This window comes from Kryptolebias marmoratus, linkage group LG17 (assembly GCF_001649575.2).
Source record: "Kryptolebias marmoratus isolate JLee-2015 linkage group LG17, ASM164957v2, whole genome shotgun sequence".
Taxonomy (NCBI): Eukaryota; Metazoa; Chordata; class Actinopteri; order Cyprinodontiformes; family Rivulidae; genus Kryptolebias; species Kryptolebias marmoratus.
In genome coordinates this window covers 15,327,612-15,351,069 of record NC_051446.1, presented here as the reverse complement: position 1 = coordinate 15,351,069, position 23,458 = coordinate 15,327,612, and the positions used below count along the sequence as shown (strand labels likewise).

The 23,458-nt window shown below is 36.9% G+C and overlaps 2 protein-coding genes across 3 annotated transcripts; one reads left to right on the top strand and one right to left on the bottom strand.

The window, feature by feature from the left end:
- Nucleotides 1-54: 54 nt before the first annotated feature.
- zgc:92313 (uncharacterized protein LOC436869 homolog) lies at nt 55-3,612 on the bottom strand. Its single transcript, XM_017418298.3, has 6 exons — nt 3,309-3,612; nt 3,026-3,138; nt 2,730-2,806; nt 1,754-2,025; nt 1,328-1,488; nt 55-578 (listed from the first exon to the last, which is right to left on the bottom strand). The coding sequence occupies exons 1-6, from the start codon at nt 3,361-3,363 to the stop codon at nt 324-326; spliced, it is 933 nt and encodes a 310-aa protein (XP_017273787.1). The 5' UTR covers nt 3,364-3,612; the 3' UTR covers nt 55-323.
- Nucleotides 3,613-11,986: 8,374 nt separating this feature from the next.
- On the top strand, nt 11,987-20,829 carry pax10 (paired box 10). 2 transcript variants are annotated; one of them, XM_037981059.1, is made up of 8 exons: nt 11,987-12,143; nt 12,938-13,135; nt 13,335-13,529; nt 14,958-15,040; nt 15,142-15,298; nt 15,600-15,673; nt 18,764-18,896; nt 18,980-20,829. In XM_037981059.1, exons 2-8 carry the CDS (start codon nt 13,030-13,032, stop codon nt 19,078-19,080), a joined length of 849 nt encoding a protein of 282 aa, XP_037836987.1. In that variant the 5' UTR covers nt 11,987-12,143; nt 12,938-13,029; the 3' UTR covers nt 19,081-20,829. The 2 variants fall into 2 exon arrangements, with proteins under 2 accessions (XP_037836987.1, XP_017273731.1); XM_017418242.3 differs by having other exon boundaries at nt 12,931-13,135.
- The last annotated feature ends 2,629 nt before the right edge of the window (nt 20,830-23,458 follow it).

Sequence of the window (23,458 nt, the reverse complement as noted above, 5' to 3'; positions counted from 1 at the left end):
CAACCGAAGAGTTATTTCTTATATCAACATCAGAGGTTAAATGGAACAAGATTTAAAAAAAATGGTTTATTCAAAAAACAGACAAATGTACTTTTACACAATTCTGATTAAAAGTAAAAAAAAAAACAATACTACTTTCAATATAAACTGTTTACATGTGATTTTGCTAGCTCCATATGGCTTTATGTGCATTTGGATTCAGATACAGATGAACAGATTTCGTTTTGACTAATAACAGATCACTTAAAACACACTTCCTATTAAACTCCTTCATTCAGAGTGCTTTTGGGTCTACTGCTCAGAAATCTAGTTTCCAAAGCACCTCATCTCTGGAGCATCATCAACAGAGTGGACAGACAGCTGAACAACACCCCAACCCCCCCACACCAGTTCTGAGACGCTCGTCCGTACAGTCGGATCTCTGGGACCATGGTGCGGATGAAGTCCGAGTAGCTGGTCAGCCTGGTGTACACACCTGGGCTGTTCTTGTTTGCACAGCCCAGTCCAAAACTCACCACCCCAGCCTGGACCCAGGTCCCATTTACCATCTGGCAGACTAGGGGCCCTCCTGAATCACCCTTAGGAGACAATGCAGACACTTATTTAGTTTACACCTCCAAGGTCTCAGTGCTGAATTTAGAATCACAATACGAAAGTAGAAGCAGTTCTCTTGTCCAGTTTTCTGCAATGTGTGAATAAAATTTCTCTAACAGAAAAAGATTAAAACACAAAGACCAAACAGATCAGTTTGCCCCCAACAGTTTGTTGGCCAGTTCATTAATCTAACTTCCAGCCACACAACGGGGTCTTTCTCAGAAACATTTTTAAAAACATTTTAAGCAAGTTGCTGAGAAAAATAAAATGGTTTAACAAATAGTACTGTTGTTGGAATTAGTAATTTAGCAAAAATACAGCAAGTTACTTTGAGAACAATGGAATTTAAAAAGACTAGTCTTTCATACAAACCTTAACACAAAATTTTGAGTAAATGAAGATAATGGTCATTAAAAAAAAAGACTCATTGAGTCATAAATATCCAACAAACTGTGCTAATTCTGTTTACTTGAATAGTTTACTGGGATGCAAATATATGCTTTATTATTTTAAAGTGGGTACTTATTTTGCTCACACAGGCCTCTATAATTCACCGGGTAAATTTGATCAGAGGGGGTAAAAACTAAATTTTATTTAGTGGGCAAAAGGGGAAGAAATGGCTGTTTCGACTGTAAAGGTTGCGGACCCCTGAATTAGGAGATGCATGACTGCAGAAACAAATTAAGTTATGTGAAAGAAAGCAGCGGCAAACACACAGCTGATCCAATAGTACCTGGCAGGAGTCTTTGCCACCCTCCTGGTATCCAGCACAGATCATGTCAGAAAGAATGTCCACCTGCTCCGTCGGGTCCGTTTGGTACATCTGCTGACATGAACTCTGGGAGATGATTGGCACCTGCACTTCCTGTAGAGTCCCAAAACCTTCCAGAGGGGCTGAAGGGGACATGAACAAATAAAATGTGAGGATATACATTTTTTTTAACAATATGGTGCTTTAGGATTGTTGAAAGGTATTAGTCTTTAATATTTAATTTATAGTAAATCATCCAAACTTTAAAGCCTGTTTTTAAATTCAGAACCTACATGTGGCAGAAACTAATACAGCTCATGTTAAAACAAATTGGTAATAAAGTATCATTTTCCCTTGAACATTGTACAATATTTAACTACAAAAAAACCAAAGTTTAGCAAGCTTTACCATTTTCTCGGATGTGCCCCCAGCCCGTGACGTAGCACACCATATCAGCTGGGAACAATGTGTTTGATGCAGGCAAACAGACAGGACGGGCATAGTTTGACCAGGTCACTGAGGGGGACAGCTGCACCAAAGCCACATCTTTCCCATTGTGTGGTTCTACGTAATCCGACGGGACCACTACCCGGCTCACAGTGTGGTGGGACTCATGCTGGTTAAAACCATTCAGCTGGTACCGACCGACGTAGATGTCGTAGGAGGCCACATCAGATGGACTGAAACAAGACAAACGAATGAAAGGGTTATTGTTGTCTTCAAAAGTCTAAGTAAATCATTTCCAAATTTTGGAAAGAAGAAAAAGCAATAAATCAAAATAATTAGTAATTTGTGGAACTTCAACAACGATTGTCTGAAATGTGTTATCTGTACACGTTTTTAAAATCACCCGCTGCTGAAGGAGAAAGGAAAATAATGTGTTTTTTGCCAACATCTGTGGCTGTAAAAATAACAAAATATCTCGATAACTGAACAGATTTGAATGAAACTTATAGAAAATAATAATTGGGTTCACATCTATAACTGATTAGGTTTTGAACTCAATCCAATTCAAGGTGGCCACCACAGCAAAGTAATTTTAGCAAACTCACAACACATACAAAAGATCACGCAAGATACCGCATGAGACTGTGTATAATGTTGCTTTTAAGGTTTTACCAAAGTGCCTAAAACTCCGTTTCTCAACATAAGATGATTTTACTGGCATGAATGGCCTCCTGCTTTTAACTTAGATAGTATCACCTGAATATTTTAATATGTTGTAGACTGGCATTTAAAAATTTAGTCTAAAAAAAATCTATCTATCTATCTATCTATCTATCTGAAGCCCTTTATTCAGATAAATGAGCCTTGATAAAATGACCCAAATGGCCACCAAATACAAGTTATCAGGCTGGTGTTTGTCTGAGGAGTGTTTTCTTACTTGGGGAAACAATGAGCAGCTGATAGGACCCAGTCATTTGTGATGAGGGTGCCTCCACAGGCATGATTGCCAGACTTCTGGAGGCAGAAAGGAAGAAAATAAAAAACAAAAATAAATAAATAAATAAAAATAAAACAATGAGTCACCTCTGCCTCACAAGAAAAACCCTCTCTCAGCAGCTCATCTTGGTAAACAAAAGCCAGACTAGAATCCACACTTTCAGCTACCCACGGGCACAGAAAACTAAACAAACTGTCCACCCAGTGGCTTAAAGTGTAAAACTGTTTCAGACTCACCTGGATTTCTACCTGCCAAGGCCAAGACCCTTTCGTGGCGTCCACCCCTCCCACAATCCTGTCCTCTTTTAAGGGTGGACGACCACATTCCTGGGCCTTAACCCCCCAAAATCCTAAATAAGACACAAAACACTTTTCATTCAGCCACAAGGCAAAGTATAAATGCGAAGCACAAACAACTCTGTCTGAATGCGTGAAGAGAACAAGATGTTTGTTTTCCAGGCAGAGACAGTTATTGCGATGGGAGAGGGGAGGAGGCAAATACGTTTCGGTCGAAACTCACCTGTTAGGCACAAAACAACCAACTGAAACAGCTTCGTTGACATTTTTTGTGGCATTTCACAATAAAAATAAAAACAATATTAAGTCCAAGCTTTTACTGAGGCGACTGAAAATAATTGCCTGACTTAATCAAATGCTACATACATTTACTCTTGTTTAATTTCGTGCCAGAAACTTTGAGTTAAAGGTAAAAAGTTACATTTCATTAGTTAATATCCCTCTTCGGCTCCTTGTCAAAATCCGCTTAATTTGCAGGTTTGTCCTAATTCCTCGCGGTAGCTGATGAAATACAGGTATGAGTCTTAACAGAGGAAACGGGCTACTTGGGGTTTGCTACGCCCAATCAAATGATTTGTCCCGCCCCTTTACACACCTGAGCCAATGGAATGAGAGTGTTTTTATTACGGACAAATCACATTCACCTTTTAGAGTTTTTTTCTTTTTTCAAAACAAATTGTTTCCTCATAAAAACAATGAAAGAAAGAAATCCATTTACCAGGATTATGCAGGGAATGTAAAGACAAGTAAACAGAAAAACATTGTTCCTCTTTTTTTTTTCTTGTAAGTTTTTTGCAGTCCAACTACTTTTACATACTTTGTGCTTTTTTACCTATTTATACATCAACACATTCAGCTCTTTCAGGAAATGGTTGCTATAGCTTGTGGTTTCTACAATTTTTATTCTTTTCAAAACATTTACTTTTATTTACAAACCTTTTCCCATTAGACATGCATTGAGATCTCTTTTATTATTCAAAAACATTGTTCGTTTTACATACTTGCGATTTTTTGCCTTCTTATGCTACTTTTAGCTTTTAGCTAGCATTCTGCAACATTGGTAAATTAAAATTTTGGTAATTTTATACGTAATTCTGAAGATGTATTCATAAATTATGTTTCAAAAAGACTTAAATGACAATAGGGCACTAATTAGACTCGTATGGATAAAGATAATATTTGATGGTACGTTTTACTGTTAAGAATATTAGTATTTTTTAATTTCAGTGTTCATTTTGATAAAAGCAACAAAGAACCACTGCAGATGGACCAAAGAGCTGCATATGGCCCCAGAGCCACACATTGCAGACCCCTCCCTTGAGGGGACGTTCACTAATCATCAGGAGTTGATAGCAAGAAGGCCAAAGCTACAAGACATATGTGGAGCTTTAAGCTCTCTAGTTAAGTTATTAGCAATGAAGTTGAAACATTTGTCATCAACTTATGATTCAACAAACAACTGTCTGAAATTTAATTTTTTAGGTCAAAATACATTGGAAATAAATAGTTATCATGACTTAATTTCCATAACAAAAGCAAAAAGGGGTATTTATCTTTAAATTCAAATAAAGCAAATAAAAATGAAGGATCAAGAACAACAACAACACCAAAAAAGAAAACATAAATTAAAAAAAAAACAGGCACTGATGTTGCCAGAAAAAAAGGGTTTTTGCAGAAAAAAGTATTGTGATTCTAAAAGCTTCTCATGTGTTTTGCAAGTTAAAAACAATCTTTTTATATGAAGGCTGATGATTAAAAGCCATTTCTCAGCATATACATGGAGATTTTTAATTAGAAAAAGTCAAATGTGTGAGTGCAATGGGAAACCGATCTATATCTCAGAAGACAAATGCTCAAGAAGTTTTATTGTTGTGCTGTAAGAGGTCTTGTGAACTCATTTTAGTTCTGAGGAATCATTAAAGGAGATAGCAAGAACCCGCTGCTAGCAGCTTTAATTCTGAAAAGCAACTAATGTACCAAAAACAAGCAACATTTAATTGGAAAACACATGCTGACAGACACACAACCAGGTTAAAGGTCAAATCCTAAATTGGTTTATTATTTCTTTCTATTCATTTAGGAGATTAATTATTTGTTTAGGATGAAAAAATGACACGATCAACATTCAGAGTGTGACACACACCTGGGCTGTGGTAATCCTATTTGTTTTACATGTCAGCAAATACTGATTCTTTCTATCTGTCTATAAAGCTGTCTGTCTCCCCTTTTCTTTTCTCTCCTCCCACCCTCCATGCGTCTCTCCCTCCCTGCCTGCCTCCCCCCCTCCGTCCCTCTCCGCCCCAGGCAGTGTGTCTAGTTTCACAGAGCAATTGAAGGTGACAGGGACAGAGAGAGAGGGAGAGGGAGGGAGGGACAGAGGGAGGACACATCACAGTATCGCCTCGGGCTACACAACAGTACAGGAAGAGGAAGAGATGGAGGGACAAAGAGAAAAGAAAGGAGAGACTCATGAAAGTCCTCACAGTAGAGTCTATAAGCAGGTAACAGGGAAGTTAAAGTTACAGGAAACAAGTTAAAATGTGTGTTAGCGTGAGTATTTCATGTGTTCACCTGCAGGTCAGCAGATATTCACTCTTCATCTCCATTTTAAAGTTTATTTTTGTGCGTGCAGACCCTCCCACTCTGTTCCCCTCACTCATAATATATGAACACAATATTGGATCCCAGTCAGTAAGAGCAATTATAATGCACTCCCATTTGTTTTTATTCTAACAACTTGATGAATATTTGTCATGGCATTGTATCCATGGTGACTGCCTCTACCGCCTCCCCCTCACCTCCTCTCCTCCCCTCTCCTNGAGGGATGGTGGAGGGGAGGGGGAGAGAGAGGTGACAGGAATGAACTAACAAGATGCACTAAAAAAATGCATGTCCTGGAGCAACATGAATCTTTGCAGTGAAGCACGCGCTGCCTCACCACACACACACACACACACACACACACACACTTACTCAGTACTGCACTCAACACATAGGGATCAGATAGGTTAAACCAAAATCCAACAACTGGAACACAAGAAAATGCAACTGGAAATTCTGAAAAAACAAAACAGAGAACAGCTTGAAAACAAAGGAGCAGAGTGGATGACTGTGTGCTGCAAAAAAAATAGATATTTAGGGGTTTTATTAGTACAATAACTAAACAACTTTATTTCACCTTCCACCCTTTGAATTCTCAAGTAACCAAAAACATACAACTAGGTTCTAGTGCACATGCAACAGGATAAAAAAGGAAAATGGAAAATAAACCCAATTAAAGGTTTTCATACAGGAGTATTTACATTGTCTTCCACTTTGTATTTCTACTATAAAAATGTATAGAAAAATGTGTGTAAGCATAAACAAGCACATTCAGCAAAGAGGCCGTTTGACCAAAATGTTCTCAGAATTTATTTGCTGTTGTTTTTTGTTTGTTTGTTTATTGTAACAAATTTTTTAAATGTACAATAAAGATTTTTTAGAAAATTTTCCCTATCTTCATATGCTAACATTTTGTATTCTTCTTATCACCCACTGCTGAAAGGCAAAGGTGGAGAATTGTGTTTTTTGCTTCAGTCTGTATGTGTGTTTAATCCAAAATATCCCATGAACCACAGGACAAATTATTTTAAAGCTCCCAGAACGTAATCACTGGATGTACATCTACAAGTGGAAACAATCAAATTTAAAAACAGCTACAACTCAGTCAGTTTAGCAGACATTTAGCTAAAATTTGATGTGGTAGTAGCTGAGGGTAATACACAACACACACTCTGAGTGTGATTTCTTCTGACATCCCAGAAAAATTGTGCAAAATGTTATTTTCAAGATTTGACCAAGACATCTATTACTTTCGTACTTCTCAACATACAATGATTTTAGTCTAAAACTCTGGCATGAAAGGCTGCAGGCGATACACATTCCTTCAAAGAATACTAGGCTTTTAATTTTAATCTGCTACTTGTGAACCTAATTCTCCCATGAGTCTTTTATCCTCAAGGCTTTTAATTTTCCACTCAAAGTTGTGTGGTTGCTGCTGACTGATTTTTAGTTGTTTTTTTCTTTTTCAGGTTTAAAAAAATAGCTCAGAGTTTAAGAGCATGACCTACCCAAAAGCACAGAAAGAAGCTTAACTGAGTTCCCCTTGAACCATTTACATAAAAAGCACGGCTTATATGTCTTTATATCAATTTATGTATCCTCAAAATAAATGTTTGCCTTCTCGTGTAAACTGCTGAACATGCTTTACTTTTAATCAAGTATGAAACTTTTAATCAAGCATTGTAATTCTTTGACTTAAGTGATGTGTCTACACGCATCTTCCGCCACTGTTCTTTTTACCTTTGAACTTGTCAAGTCCTTTCTTTTCTCTGAGGCGCATCTCGGAGGAAAGTAACAGAGAAGTGGGGGGGAGGGGGGCCAGCAGAGAAAGAATACCAGAGTATGAAAGAGAGAGGGAGCGACAGAGAGAAAGGGAGCGCAAAGTCTTGTCAACCGGAAATAAAACAAGCTGGCACCCTCCCCATCCCCAAGCCCCTGCACCCACCCCAAAGTCATACACTTCCTCTTCACTCCCTCTTTCTCTCCCCTCTGCCTCCCTGCTTCCATCCTCTATCTCTCCCTTCCACTGAAAAGAGTTATATTTAAACCCCCAGTCATGCTCGGCTCTTCCTCTTTGACTTGGCCATACATACCGTCATACCTGCGTCATTACTTACACCTCACATCAGACCTTGTGTGTCCGAGAGTTTCTGTATGATCCTCTAAGCTGCTCGAGGTCCCTGACAGGACGTTTGTTTATTGTTCCACATAGCTGTAAGAGTTTAGCCAAGAGTGTTACAGCAGGAGAACAGCCACTCTGTACACAAGTAACCATACCTGTGAGTTCTCAGAAGAGCTCCGTCTGCATCTTTACAAGCTGTCAGACACTGATGCATGGTTTGAAAAGCTCAGTAATGTCACATAAGACAATCAGCTCAAAAAAAAGCTAAGTCAACTAATAAAGGTAGCAACCAAAAGATTTCAATATTAGAACCAACATTAGAAAAAAATCTTTTGAGTGATTTTCAACCTTCTTGCCCAAAATAGGGTCATGTTTCTCCCTGAATTTTCTCTAAGTTTTTTTTTTAATTTTAAAATTCTACTTAATGCTAAATATAGACAAAATAATTATAGTGGGTGAGTCTATTCGTTGAGTTGTTAAAAATTTTCCCTTCAATGTAGCTGCAAACTCACTTGACTTTTTCTTATCATACTGCTTGATTCTGATCTGACACATGACATACAAAGAAAACAAACAAGATTATTTTCTCAATCCTTGTCCCATCTGATCACATTTTGAAGGAATAGTTCAAATCCTTTGAAGCTGGGTTTTGTGTAATGTTTAACAATCAATATTTAACCACTGTAAATGGGTCTTTGAGTGACTTAATTTTAGAAAAAACAATGTTTAATTCTGATTGGAATGGTGAGCTAATCCCTAGTCTGAGCAAGGCCAAGACCAAAGTGGATTAAATAAAATTTACATTGCCATCAATTTCACATAGAAGTTATTTAAAGGAAGTGTTATTGTTTCATTTCCTTTTCTTTTCTTTTTTGCACTTTCTGCTGCAATACCATAATATTTTTATGAGAACAACTGTGGAATACAAAGTTGACATCGATGTAAAGGTTTACAAAATAACATTTGCATGAATTGCAATGACATTCTTGAGATGAGAGTTGTTTTAAGATCACAACAATCCACTTTGGTCTTGGTATCGCTCGGACCAGCTGTTAGCTTGTGACGCCAGTCAGAATTAAACTCTATTTTGCCAAACAGAGGTCATTCAAAAAGCTTTTGATAACAGGCAAGATAACAAGATATATATTTTTTAAACTTTACACGGAACTCAACTTCAAAGAATCTGAACTATCACTTGAATAAACTGGCATTCAATTGTTTTACGTCAGATATCCTTCCTAACACAACCTGGACTCAAACACACAACCTCGGGGTTTCAAGACTGCAGCACTAACCCCCAAGCTACCACATCTCCCAATGTTCTGTATGAATAACCCTATCAAAATAAACTGAAGGTGATTGAAATTTGTTTTATTAATCATTGAAAACAATTCTGAGTTACAATGAGATTATCATGTTTCAGATCACTGAACATTTAACACCAACATAATATGGAAGAACTGCACCCTGCCTGGAAAACAAGAAACCTGCCCAACAGGTTTCTACTCATTAAAGTGCTGGATATTGTTCCTTAAAATAACAATACCAACTTCAGTGAGGTTGTTTTTTTTGTTTGCTTTTCAGCAATTTACCAGGCTGAAAAAGAGTCACAGCTGTGTTTAACCATACATTTTGATACTCTTAGCTAAATTGACTTCATGAACTTTATTACAAATATTAAAAAAAATCTATTTTAGAGTGTAATAAATCTCTACAGCATCTAGGTATATTCCTGGTGACACAACAAGAAAAGTACAAATTCAAACTTGGGTTTTTTTTATTAATGTTTTTGCAAGACATTCAAATTACACTTAAACAATGTTTGTAAACTGCTGGTATGAAGTGGTGTAGCCTAGCAGTTCTGGTTCTGATCCCCTCGCCAACACTGCTGTATTTTTTCTCTTTACTCTCCATGCAGGTATACACTGTTGTCATTAACTTTGTTTTCCTATAATATTCCTTGCCAGGTATTTCAGTGTTTGTTCTTTCCTTTCCTCTGAGCTCTGAGTAAAGACAGATGGCCTCCTTCAGAGTCTGGTTCTGATAGCTGATTCTTCACTCTCAGTCACCCAGTGCAAAAAATGTCTTAACCTGCTTTTAAATATGTGGTATTTACAATCTTGCTGAACTGGTTTACTTTGAACTGAATTAATGAGATGGTAGAAGGTTGACAATTTAACCTCCGGCTCCTGTCAAAGTGTCCTTTGTCAAGATTTAAACTGGCTTCTGTTTTATGGTGTTTAAGTAGGGGCTTCATGGAACAAAACACTGAAAATGTTGATTTAAAAGAAATGGCTTCTAAATTGCTCTACTTAGAGTAAAATTTGATTTAATTAAACTGGGATCAGTGTTGAAACATTGTGTTAATGTAATTCATTAAATATCAAGAGTATATTCAAAACTGGAATATTGGGACACCCTCTAATGTTAAATCTACTAATCCACATTGCCAACAAATAGTTTATCTTTATTATAAACAGTACAGATTTTTATAACCATTCATTTGAACTTTTGTAGGAATCATTTCCTACAAAAGTGTTAAAACACTATAACATCATATAGATTTATTGAGTGAGAAAAACAACTGATTGTTTCTGGTATTCTTCTGCAGCTATTTTTAAAATTTCTTTAATGTTTTCTTTACACAGAATCCAGCTGTCTTCGAAAGCTTTCATTGTGATTTAGGTCAACACTGTTCTCTGGTCAGTTTAAAACAGACATCTTTTCCTTCTCAGACATTATATTTTGATGCTGATTGTGCTTCAGGTTGTTATCAAGCTGAAAGACCAAAGACTTTAGCCTCAAACCCAGTCTTCTGACTTTGGATAATAGTTTCCTCTGATAATCATGTGATTTTGTCTCTCCTTTTCTACAGTCAAAAACTTCACTGTTTGCAGGCATTAGTTTTGTTTTTTTTATGCATTGGTTTATTACTAGTGATCACACTAAATTTAGTGAACTCTGTGGTTCACTGTGCAACCAGCACTCTAGATAGATTCAGTCTTAAAATCATTAAATGCAAATATAATTTAGCATAATCTACACCAGCATTCATATTTTTTTTAAAATTTAAAAATACTGGAAGCATTTTAACATGTTCTTATAACGACAAAACTTCTTAGTTACAAGCTGCTGAAACCAAGAATTCTGCAGTCACTACGTGATAGCTTCTTGAATTTTTATTCAAGCATTTTTGATACTTTGCCATTGTGAAGAATAAAATAAAAAAAAGAAAACAGATAATTAGTTTTTATGTGGGAAATTCAGATCACATTCAAAAAAACGTCCCATTTATTCTGTTTATTTAATTAAATAAAGCAAACATTACAAATATTTGTTCTTTTTATTTGTTCATTTGATTGTTCTTTTTATTATTGCTGTTTAATAATTACCTTTCAACACACACACACACACACACACACACATATATATATATATCTGTGCCTTTAATTTTGACTAAATGTATAGATAGAGGTAAAGGTAAAATCATGTCACTTAAAATGTAATTACATACTAATTTTAATCAGATATGCGTTTTTAGCTAAAATGTGTAGTCCTATCAACAGCTTAAACTAATCAATTACAGTGGACATTGCAGATTCACGTCAATTTTATAATATAGCACATTTCAAAACATTAACAAACTTTACATTCAAACCAAACAACAAGACAACAAAATATAATGTAAATCAAATTTAAAATCCAATAATAAGAAGAATCAACAAACAATTAAAAAAAACACAATAAAGTACATTAAATTCATTAAAGCAAAATAATCTGCTTCATTTAAATCACAAAAAAATTAAAAATTTCTACGCATTAAAAAAAATGAATCTATAAAAGAATAAATTCAAAAATATGAACCAATCTTTTGGTTTTTGGTTTGAGGATATATTTATGTGTAATTTATGGCCAAAATTGAACTCCATCATCTATTTATCATCCACTATCGTTCCATTATCTGTGCTTTATGCTCTTCTCTCCTAGCCTCCCCTCCTCCTCTCGCTGGCATTAAGTTCAAACTTGACACTGATGTTGACTCACTTTGTCACCCCTCGGTGGCTCCCTCTCCCTTCGTCTCTCCCTCTCTCCCCATCGCTTGGAGGACACGAGTGCCCGCAGACGCATTTCTCTCCAGAGCCCCCTCTCCTCCCTCTTTCACTCTATCTCACCCTGTCCAACTCTCTTCATCTTCCTCCTACTCTCTCCTTTACACACATACACATACACAGTATTGTCAACAAAGCTTGAGAACGAGGGACATTGGGGGAATAAAGGTCCACAGAGAAGGAGAGTAACTTGCAGGGCACCTCCATCGATTTACCTAGACACCTGGTAAGTTTATGAAAAAATATTCTTCGTTGTTTTTTTAGTGTACTTATGAGTTTTATTCAGAGTAATTTTTAGGCCAATTTAGAAACAATGCGTTAACAGTATTGATATTTTTTCTTAGGCTTTAGTTGAAAAACAGATTATTTGCTCTTTGCGACTTAACTAGATAAACCTATCTTGACCTTTGACACTGCCTCACTGCAGTTGTTTTAATGATTTGGCTTACTAGTGATAGAAATTTACCTACTTTCAACGCTCACCAAGGTAGAAAATTTTCCTACTAAATTACATAAGATAAGACAAGCGTTGAGCCAATATTTATTTTGGGAGATATTGGTCAATAATTAAATGCTTTTATATTGAATACTGAAGCTAATGCAGCTTATTTTGAAGTATAAAGTGGCTTATACAACTGTGGTTTGGATTTGCTGTTTGAAATTTTACTCCTATCGCGTGTGCTTGCACTCACAATGCCAGAATATAAAGGCTTTTGTTGTGCATGCACGTGCGTATGCCTGCTTGGGTTTACCAGGGAAAACGAAGCTAAAAGCAAATCAAATGTCATGGCTTTCAGAGTGGCTTCTAATGTACCTTATGTCCCCGTGGTATACTAGCATAGCAATGTATAACACACACACGTTACGACAGCGAGCATGTAACTAACTCCATTTATGTCTGTCATCATGAGGCTAATTCACCACAATGCCAACCATGTGTGAACTCATGCGATATGAACCCCTCCTCCTTCATCTTCTTCTTCTTTTTGCTCTCATCTCTAAATGGATTGGAGGCGGCAGCGAGGAGCCGAGGTGACGGTAAACAGAGGAGAACACACGCACAGGACTGGACTCCCTTTATTTCCACACATGTTGGTTTGGACGCTCGTAGCATGTATGAGAAGTTAACCATGTTGAACCTGCAGAGCGGCTCAAACTGGAGTGGGCCTAACAACTGGTACCATGATCCTACCGGCGTTCAGACGCAACACAGCTCAGGTGAGGTGACATTTTAAGTGCAGTGCTCACAGATCAATAGGTGGACGTCACTAAATTTGAGCCATAGAGAAATAAAAGTGACCTGACACTTGTAGCTGTTAAAGTATGAATATCTCGTTCCGTAATCTGAAAATGTGCTGCTGCTTTGTTGGAATTTTCTTGACCCATATTCATTTTATCCCACCTTCCTCTCTGCCAGTGTCCGAGGGCTGCATGCTGGACACAGAGGGCAGCATGGGGGGAGAGGCAGGAGGAGGAGGATCGGGCAGAGGAGGAGGAGTCCCCGTGGAGCGGGACGAAGGTGAGGAGTCTCAGCTGAGGCTCCAGCTCAAGAGGAAGCTGCAGAGGAACAGGACCAGCTTCACACAGGAGCAGATCGAGGCTCTGGAGAAAGGTCAGGCCATGCAAAGCACGCAACACTCGCTCCTTTCGCTCTGCAGCCACTTGCTGCCCTCCTGGGTTGGAAACCATACCGTAATGCGGTTTCTCCTGCTACCTTTCCCCTACTGTTATCAGATTATTGCCCTTACACCTTATTTACAGCTTCTTCTTTTTTTTTTTGGTAAATTGCAAACCAACAATTAGGCCACAAACAAAATCTGGCTGTGCATATTATTCCAGAACAAGATCTTCACGATTTCCTCCAGGGCAAACTAAGCATCACTACGATCAGTTCCAAATGCAAATTATCCACAATCTTAACTCCACAAATATTCCTTATTTGCTCCAAAAAGGCCTCTGGCAACATACAGAGCAGAGATGTTGATAACGCATCATTACTGGGGCTGTATTATGCAGCGAGATCTGGCTCTTGTAGCCACTGAGAGGCATCAGAGAGCCACCCTTGACTGGATGTGGCTGCAGAAGGGGCCCCGAAGCTAAATAAGAACTCAGTGTCCACAGTGCAGCCGAGTGGAAGCATATCACTGTGGTCACTCTGTGCAAATGACATTAATGAGGTATGCTGACCTCAGTGCTCGGCCAAGGCACAATAACAATCATGTGTTGACACGGACGCCAATTATAACCAAGCCAATTATAACAATTCGCGAGACAGATTGAATTAACAGAGACATTATCTTGTTATTAACCACAAACTAACTTTGGAGTCATCTCATTTACAAGAATGTTAATCTATCACAAATATGTTTATGTATTGATATGTTAAACCCTGTTCCTGTATATTTGTATTTTGTTGAAATGCTAAACTAATGCTAAGCATTGGAGGTGTGAAAGCCTTATACTAAACCTGATATCTCAAAGAGCAGGAGGATGACTCAGACTGTCACTTACAGGGCGAGGCATATTCACGTTTTGACTTGTCGACAACAAAAATGTCAGCAGTTTGTCAACATTAAACTAACTGCTGTGATGAGAAATGATTGAAACAGAAAGTCTCAGAGATGTAGACGTCAGAGGAAAAGGTTTACTCATAAAGTTCAACACAAAAGCAGGTTTAGACACTCAGAAATGAAAAATAACAAAACACAACAGCGTTTAAACCAACAAGGACTTCTCCTCTGTTCAGTTTGAGCCAACTCTATGTGAAATAAAGTGCTTAGGCAGCTTCTCAACTTGAATCCTTTCATTTGAACTTTCTGCGTGTTCCATGACGATAAATAATTTATACAAAGTGCAACAGATAAATATTTCAAAAAGGGTTGTAAGGATACAGCTCAGCTTCCTGGAGTTAAAAGTTCCTTGGAAAGATAATTACTGATGCTAATATTAGGCAGTAAATACAGAATCATATCTAAGTATTCTTCTCACATTCGATCCAGAAATGAATGCATGTTTGACTTTATGTAGTATGTTTTTGTAGAGTTTGAAAGGACACATTACCCAGATGTTTTTGCGAGGGAGAGACTAGCAAACAAGATTGATTTACCTGAGGCCAGGATACAGGTGAGAAACCTCTGAGTCAAGCCCTTAATTACACAATCTGTAAAAAATACGTTAGAACATTTTAGCATAATAAACAAGCCTGACAGAAGTTTGATTGACAGGTGTGGTTTTCAAACCGAAGAGCAAAGTGGAGGAGGGAGGAGAAACTGCGCAACCAAAGGAGGTCAGGCGGTGTCACTTCCTGTTCGCAGAGCCAGGCCCCTCTGAGCACCTCCTTCAACACGTCTGTGTATCATCAGCAGCACGGCAGCAGCTCAGGTAAACACCTTAAATACAGCAGATTTGCTCATTAGATTACTTAAACAGCACACTGATGAGACGAGAAGCAAGACTTTACATTTGCTCTTCATGATTTATACATCTGGTGACAGGAATATTTTAGTAGTTTATAATCCACAGAGCGCCTCTGCTTGACATTTGCAAGCAGGCATTAGAGTTTTTCCATTAGAGTGCATATATATTAAACATTTCCACCTCGAGTTGGTCTCATTGACTGTGAGGGAAAGTGTGTGTGTGTTCATTGCCTTTCTGTGCGCTGTGTGTGTGTTTGTCTCTGCAGGGTCCATGTTGAGTCAGGCTGAGTCGTCCCTGCCCAGCTACAGCTCGCTGTCTGTTTTCTCATCCGGAGTCCAGGTTGGACATTCAACATTCATCATTCATCATCACCTTCCAAACCACACACCAAAGCAAAACCATCACATTCTGTTTTTAAAATTTAGATAAAAATAAGAGCAGTAATGCACAAATTATTCAAATTTTTACCTCAAATATTTGTTCAACTATTATGGTGGGTACTAATATTACTACAGCAAGAAATTTTAGTAATAATTTTATTGTTATTACAAAACAATCCAGACAGTTACAGATGTGGTAATATCAGTAAACGTGGCCTTTGCCTTATTGTGTTAATGTCACTCTCCTTTACAAACTTACAGATTGCTTCAATTCCTAAAAAAAACCCCACAAAGTCTGTTTTGTCTGAGCTGTATCTTCACATGTGACAGCAACAACGGTCACTTAAGCGCTGCTTAAAAGCAGCCAATGACCCACTGTTTAGAAAATGTCACAAAAATTAAAATGTCACCTTCCAAAAACTAATTATATTGCTGCCCATCTAAGTCACACTAAGCTTTGCAAATTTGACAAATTCTCAGGCAACACATCTTAAAGTTTTGAGGATCAGACTGTAAAGATGCAAGAAGAGTAACATAGATAGAGATCTGTTTATTTATGTCTAACAAAAAAATAATAATTTGACAACAAGTCAGTTAAAAAAAAAACAGCATCACTTTATTACTTATAAAATTATAGTTCTTTGATTTTGGTTTGAGGCATGAATTTTTGGAGGAAATTTTGTTTTTAGTAAAATTTTGAAATCAAATGTCTTTATACTCCTTCTGGACACATTTGCATCAAAAATGTACACATACAGAAAAACAAAACTGCTGTAAAATCATCATACATCAATATTTTTTTAGCTATTTTTCCCCATAAATCTCTTAAACAACTTCAAACTTGCTCAAAACTACTAAATATTCGATCATTTTCAGGATTTTAACCCCTGTAAATGTTAGTTTATGTGCTGGAACTATTTCAATATTTAGTACAAAAAAAAAACCCCGATATAAAATTGTGCATTTTGTAATGTCAGCATCTCATTTTGAAAATAGGAAGTGATAGCTGACAATTTTTACTGTATTCCACCAAAATCAACTGTTTTCCTAGAGTAGGACGATGCATTCAGTTAGTGTATTTTTACTATTCATAATATGGAGCCATTCTTTTTTTTGTGAGAGATATATTTCATGTTTCTTTGAAAAGATCTTCGAGTAGAAACATGGCCTCATGCCTTTGCTGTAAACAAAAACAAAAACAACTATTAGTGTGTTTATGCACCCGGCTGCTTTCACAACCAAAGATAAATATCCAGGTTGGCTAAGGGGTCATTTTATTTGTGAGCAGAGAAGAAAATAGACCTGTAGCAAAGAGATGGAGCAAAAATGAAGAAGTATTGCAGTGCACATGACACTTTAGAAATGGTCATGAAGCGTTTGTCTGCCAGCGAGCTGCAAGGATCATCTGAAGAAAACACAAGCTTCTACAGGAAGTCTGACATGGAACGCTCACTGGAGGCCTTTGACCTTTTCTTGTGAAAGTGGAGCGGACACCGAGGATCCTGCTCACCCTAGTGAGCAGACAGATGGAGGTTGTTCTTATAGGAGCTGGGGAAATCCATTGTGTCCTCAGAGATCATGTGGAGAAAGAACCCCCCACGTACAGCAGCTGCTGCTGCCAGGGTGGTGGAGTTACAGACCACTGACGTTGCCCTCACAGAAACCACCTGCTTTGACATTGCCAGGGCTGAAGTTATTAGGAGATTAATGAAAAAAAAAAATATTGATGTTATAACAGCTTTTTTATTTATTTTTTTTGTCCATGTACATTTTTACCATGAAAATGTCCAAAGGTTAGTAAATGTGAGGAGGGCACAAGGGTTAAATGTGTGAATGTGCTGCATGTCCAGTTATTTTTGAGAAAAACAACAATCTCATCTACAAATATGAGATTTGGCAGCTATTTCAGGAATAATTTATAAAAACAAATGACAGTTTTCCTACTAAAGGTTGATATCTTCACTGCAATATGGCTCTAAGCAGCTTTTCCCTCATACTGTAAAAGTTCTGCTAAATGGGGAAATCATTAGAGTGAAAATGTGTGTGTGTGTGTGTGTGTGTGTGTGTGTGTGTGTGTGTGTGTGTGTGTGTGTGTGTGCAATTTTATATCTTTAAACATTGTGTAAATAGATAACTGGAAACAAAGCTTCTAAAAACGTGAGCTGTTTGCTCTCACAGGCTTTTCTTTATGCATTATATTGTCAGTTTTAATTTTCTTTGTCATAATAAAAGCAAAAAATCTGTGGGATTGAAAGAACATGTCGTAATATTAAGGTTTTAAATATTTTAGCATTTATAGTCACAGAGTTTCTCAAACATTTCCTTGTAAAAAGGCAGCTCTACAGTCCTTATCCTTTATATTTTTCATGAATTTCCTACACAGTGAATTAAGTACATCAATTTATTGTTTCAGCTTTTTCCTTCTTGGACAGTAGTGTGAAGATATACAGTAAATACTGCTCTCTGCTTTATATGTGAAATATCATGGATGTTTTCATTTTTCAACAATTATTTTAGGCAAAAGTAGACACAATGGCTTACGCAGAAATGACAAATGATTCTTTGTAGATTTGGAAACATCCAGTCATGTCAGATTGGTTGAATCTTGTAAAAACAAAAAATGGGGCTGCGGCTTCAGTCTATATGCTCTGGCGCCCTCATGTGGCCAGAGTGAAAAGTGTTGGCTTTTCTGCTTTTTGTACTTCAAGGTGTAACACATTCATGTATACATTTTTATTCTTACCAAAACCCTGGGAAGATGTGTGTGCGTGAGTGTGTGCTGGTTCATATAGCAGGTTTACAAAACTGGTTATATCAAAATATTTTCGGAATTTAAACATATGAAGCACTAATAAAATGTTTTTATTCCGTTTTTTACCCATTATTTTTAAACTGTGTTTAGACATGCATTTGCTGTCGGAGTGCCCAGGGAGTGCTTTAACCCCCCAGCACCCTCACTTCCCACAGCCTTGCTTAATACTGATATTTTTATGTTTAGTGTGAGGCAAAATAACATCTTTCCTCTTCTGCTGTCCTCTTTTTCTCTCAGTCCATTCCTCCCCAGTCAGCCTCCTCGTACTCTTGCATGTTGCCTCCATCACCTTCTGCTCCACGCAGTTTTGACTCATCAGCGTATTCCTCCCCCCACCTGCAGACTCCACCCTCAGCCAACTCCAACACAGGTGAGGCTCCAGTTAACAGGGCTACACAAAATCAGGCCGAGCTCCAAACTGACTGATTTTGGTTTTACTTCTCTCTCATTCAGGGCTCATATCACCTGGGGTTTCGGTGCCAGTCCAGGTCCCAGGTACAGAGCCACAGAGCATGGGTCAGAACCTGGGCCAGTACTGGGCCAGACTACAGTGAGCTCCGGACAATTGCGGACTAACAAAGGAAGAAAAGGGGGGAGAGAGAGAGAGGTAGAGATATTGTGTAGAGAAAACAATATTTGGAGATAGGTTTTCAGGAAGCACAGGTTTGAGCTGCAGAGGAGCCTTGATGGGTTGAAGACTCCAAAATGCATTAAATGTTTACAAACTCAGCCAAGAGCAGCTTTGGTTGCACTTAACAGTACTCTGAACATACTGATGTTGTCTTAGTTTGCACAGATTCCTTTGAATAGTAAGATCATCTTAAGGCTGAAGTGAAGATTCAGATCAGTCTGAGGTGTGTTTAGGATTAAAAGAGTCTGGCATTTTGGTTTGTGGTGATACCAAAAATTGTGGTTGCATTAAGGTTCTCCAAAGTTTTACCACATGATGATCAAACACAAAAATCAGAGGAAATAAGAGACACCCGTTTGGGTTTATTTACATAAAGATGATGATTATCATAAACCCTCAAATTCAGCTGAAAACTCCAAACAGCTGTTTAAGTTTTGATTGGTATACATTTTAATTAGTGGCAGAGGACTGCTTTTAGGTTGATAATAAATTTAAAGCCCAGAAAATTGAAAGCTCATAGTTTTGAGATGTATATCTTGTAAATTCATCTACAATTTGATAATAAGAAAAGGCCTCACAGTTTTAATGTTTCAAATTTCAGAAGTGAAACTAAACTTTCAGCTCACACGTGCTGAGCAGAACTTCAGGATTTGAATCACCGCTCTGCCACACAAACTGTGATTCAGATGTTTTGAGTAAATGCCAGCAGATGTCGGGTGTGTTGTGAAGTGTAACCACAGTTTCTTGTTACTTAAGCAGCTTAATGATGACAATGATAGCTAACTTTGATCCCTGAGCATAAGCTGTGACACAACTGTGAAGATTTTAGACTTGCTTATGACAATCACTTGTACTAAAACGTAACAATTTTAAGATAAAATGTGTAAATCCTGCCTATCCTGATAACACTGAGACCACATATTTTTGTACAGACATCTGTGTATGAAGAAGGTAACTGTGGAAGACTGATGTTATTACAAGGGAGAATGTAGCAATGCTGTGGACTCCAGTCATCCCTAAAGCGCAGTTTTAATTTGTCAGAATAAAGAGATGGGTAGGTCAACTGTGTCTAAGACAAGGCGAAAATACAGTAACTATGGTAAAGCTATTTATTTTCTTTATATTTTATATAAATGTGGACAAATGTTTTATAAAGTCAATCAAACAGTAGCAGTCTCAGAAAAATGGGTGAATTAGAAGCTCAGATTGACAAATCTTTGTTTTAGTAAAATCACTAAAGACACTTTTTCATCAGCAAGTGACAATCAGAAACCCATGCATGCAAAATATAAAGAATCAACAGCAAACAATTTTGGGGCTGACAATCAGGCTTGGAGGAAAAGGGGATCAATTTAAATTGTGAAAATACTGTAAATGACCAAAAGATGGCGCTGTAGACAATCAGCCACTTGCAGAGACAAATCAGATGTACAGAAGCAGTTATTGTACTTTGGAGAGTGTTAACTTTTGCTCACTTTCCTCTGATTATTGGTTCTGTTGATGCATCTCATATAAAACTTTTATTTATTTGTGTTTTCACTTGTTCACAAAAGTCATTTGTGTTGTTTTCGTTGTTGTCACGTGTTGTGTTAGCACTGCATAGCTACCAAGAGTCAACCCTTTTGTGAAGGCTTTGGATCCCTTTAATGAAAATAAAATTGTATGTCTGAGATCTGCATTTGTCATGTGCATCACTCAGCACTCATATGAGGATGGGGATTATCAATAAATAAATAAATAATTTTTATTTGAATTTCTAGTAAAGTCTAAAATGATTGTAGGAGCTTAGAATATGTGTTGGGTGTCAGACTCAGCAACTACCATGCTAAAATTTAGGTTAATATATGTAAAATTGATTGAGATATAGTCATTTTTGTGTTTTACAGGGTCAGTTGGGTGTGGCAGCCATCTTAAATCATTTCACTTCAAAAGTTTATTAGTTGTAGATGCACATCCAGTGATTACTTTATGTAAGTTTTTAGAACAATTATTCAGTGGTTCACAAGCTCTTTTGGTAACAGACAGACACACACAGCCAAAAACATCATTGTCCGCTTTTTGCCTTTTGGCAATAAAAACAGAATGTACTTTATGCTCCAAATACCAGACAAAAGATCGATGGCTTCAAACCGGAAAACAAAGCAGAGCATTTAAGGGAATAAATGTTTCCTGTTGAAGCTCAAGAGCAGAACACTGAAATGAAATAAGACTTGTTTCATTAGTTCATGAATACACAAAGCAGAACATCTGATGTTTGAATTTGCTCATATTTATACGGGTAAGTGCGTGAATGCTATAATTACAGTAATGATCATGGTCAGTTTGTCAGTGTTACAGCTAATATCTGCTGCCTGGGCTGAACAGAAACCAATCAGACAGGGTTGATTTATTGATTTGTTCAGAATTAAAAAGTTGTAGCCCAATTTTTTTTCTTAGATCATCTTTCAGATTTATGTCACACACCTTTAAAACAGAAAAAAGGCAACTGATTTAATTCCCACAGAACAGCGACATGAAATGGACATGATGGAAACTGGCCGGCTATTAGCAAGGCTGCATTCTGTGCTAATGGCATGACTCACTCAGGGCCCCAGAGGATGAAGATAAATTAAAGACAAGGGGAGAGGAAGAGGGGGAAGTGAGGAGAATGGAAAGCTAATACTACTGATGCTTTGCAGCGAGGATGAAAATGCAGACCCACAAACTTAATGGGACTCTGAGATGCCAAAGCAATTCGTAACGCAGCATCACCAATTCCCCTCAAATAAATGATTTTATTACAAGAATACTGGCTGAAATGTTTCTTTTAAAACAAAAACTGTTTTAAAATGAAATTTGATATATTTTCAAATGATCTTGTTTTGCTTTTTCTTTTGTCTAACATAAAAATATTATGTTCAGGTAATGTCTTTTATACAAGGTTAACAGTGCACTTTTATTTTTATTGTCATTTCCAAAAGAGACTTTCAATTTTCAATCAACATAAAACAGCACCAGTGTGATAATGAATATATACATCTTTATCAAAGGCTCAGACATTTTACAGAGTAAAATTTGAACCTGTAGTTTCAAATTAAACATTAATGTTTGAATAAAACTCATGTCTTGATTTTAGTTCATTTTTAGTAAAAGTAACATTTTTAAATAGTCCAAATTCCTTTATTTTTCAGGCCTTCTTAAAAATGACAACCCTAAGACTATATAAAACATCAGGGTGTGATTTGAAAATCTTGTTCCAAGCTGATTAGCATGTAAAGTATATTTTTGTATAAACATTATATAGGCATCTAAAGGTTTGAAAAACACATAATCCCACAAAGTGTATTGACTGCATCATCTAGAAAAGCACTAAAACAAAATAAAATCATTTAAACAAAAATCAAAACATTTTGATTTAAATAATTATGTTTGCTGTTAGAATTATTTTTTTTTGTGTCAAACAATTTGTCACCTACAAATTACATTTCTGTCTGTCTGGTTTCATAAAACTTGTATGTAAAACTTTGCACCAAATAATAAATGTTATAAGTATAGTTATTTTTTTGTCACTGGGTAGGTTAAAGCCAAAAAACTGGAAAATTATGAAAATCTACAGCTTGAGCAACAAAAATTTATGTGAAAATGTGAAATATTTATATGTATACTTCTGTCTTTGAGGTATATAGGTTAAAATGGTTATTAAAAAAAAAAACAGCTATCTGTTAAAGACATTTGTGGGAAAACTGTTCGAATTAAAAGAGGAATTCTTGAGTTATGACCAAAAACTGGTCAAGAGAGGTCAATGTGACTGAGACCTTTCAACTTTGACCACTAAGATTTAATCATTTCTTTGTTGAATCTAAATGGATATTTGTGCCAAATTAGAACATCCTCAAAGCATTCCTAAAGTATCATTCATGGGAACGGGACAGTCAAACAAGTGAGGCACACAGAAAGAGTTTGTATTGTGCTGAGCTGGAAAACCAGAAGAAACAAAAAACATGTTTGCAGGTTAACCTTCATGATTTCATTTTTTTTTTACTTCATGTGAAATCCTATGTTTTTTGAAGAGGCATCCAAGGTGGCACTCGTACAGTACTAAAAAGCAACATTTGAACATTGCAAAAGTTGCTTATTTGATATGACTGGCACCATTAATTACCACCATGAGAAAAAGTTGTTGTCAAAGAGTGATATCGTTACAGAGATCAGCTAAATGTGCTACCAAATATCTGCAAATATGGTTTCATGAGTGCCTCTGATTACAAGATAAAGCTATAGGACCAATTAAGGAATAAAATACAACCAAAGCATATTTCTGC

Excerpts from the sequence above, each read along its gene's own strand:
- zgc:92313 (XM_017418298.3), bottom strand. The coding sequence starts at position 3,363 with ATGCCACAAAAAATGTCAACGAAGCTGTTTCAGTTGGTTGTTTTGTGC. Across the intron at positions 2,026-2,729 it reads GCTGCTCATTGTTTCCCCAA|TCCATCTGATGTGGCCTCCT; the intron begins GTAAGAAAACAC and ends GTCTTGTTTCAG. Across the intron at positions 579-1,327 it reads GTGGCAAAGACTCCTGCCAG|GGTGATTCAGGAGGGCCCCT; the intron begins GTACTATTGGAT and ends TTGTCTCCTAAG.
- pax10 (XM_037981059.1), top strand. The coding sequence starts at position 13,030 with ATGTATGAGAAGTTAACCATGTTGAACCTGCAGAGCGGCTCAAACTGG. Across the intron at positions 13,136-13,334 it reads TCAGACGCAACACAGCTCAG|TGTCCGAGGGCTGCATGCTG; the intron begins GTGAGGTGACAT and ends CCTCTCTGCCAG. Across the intron at positions 13,530-14,957 it reads GATCGAGGCTCTGGAGAAAG|AGTTTGAAAGGACACATTAC; the intron begins GTCAGGCCATGC and ends ATGTTTTTGTAG.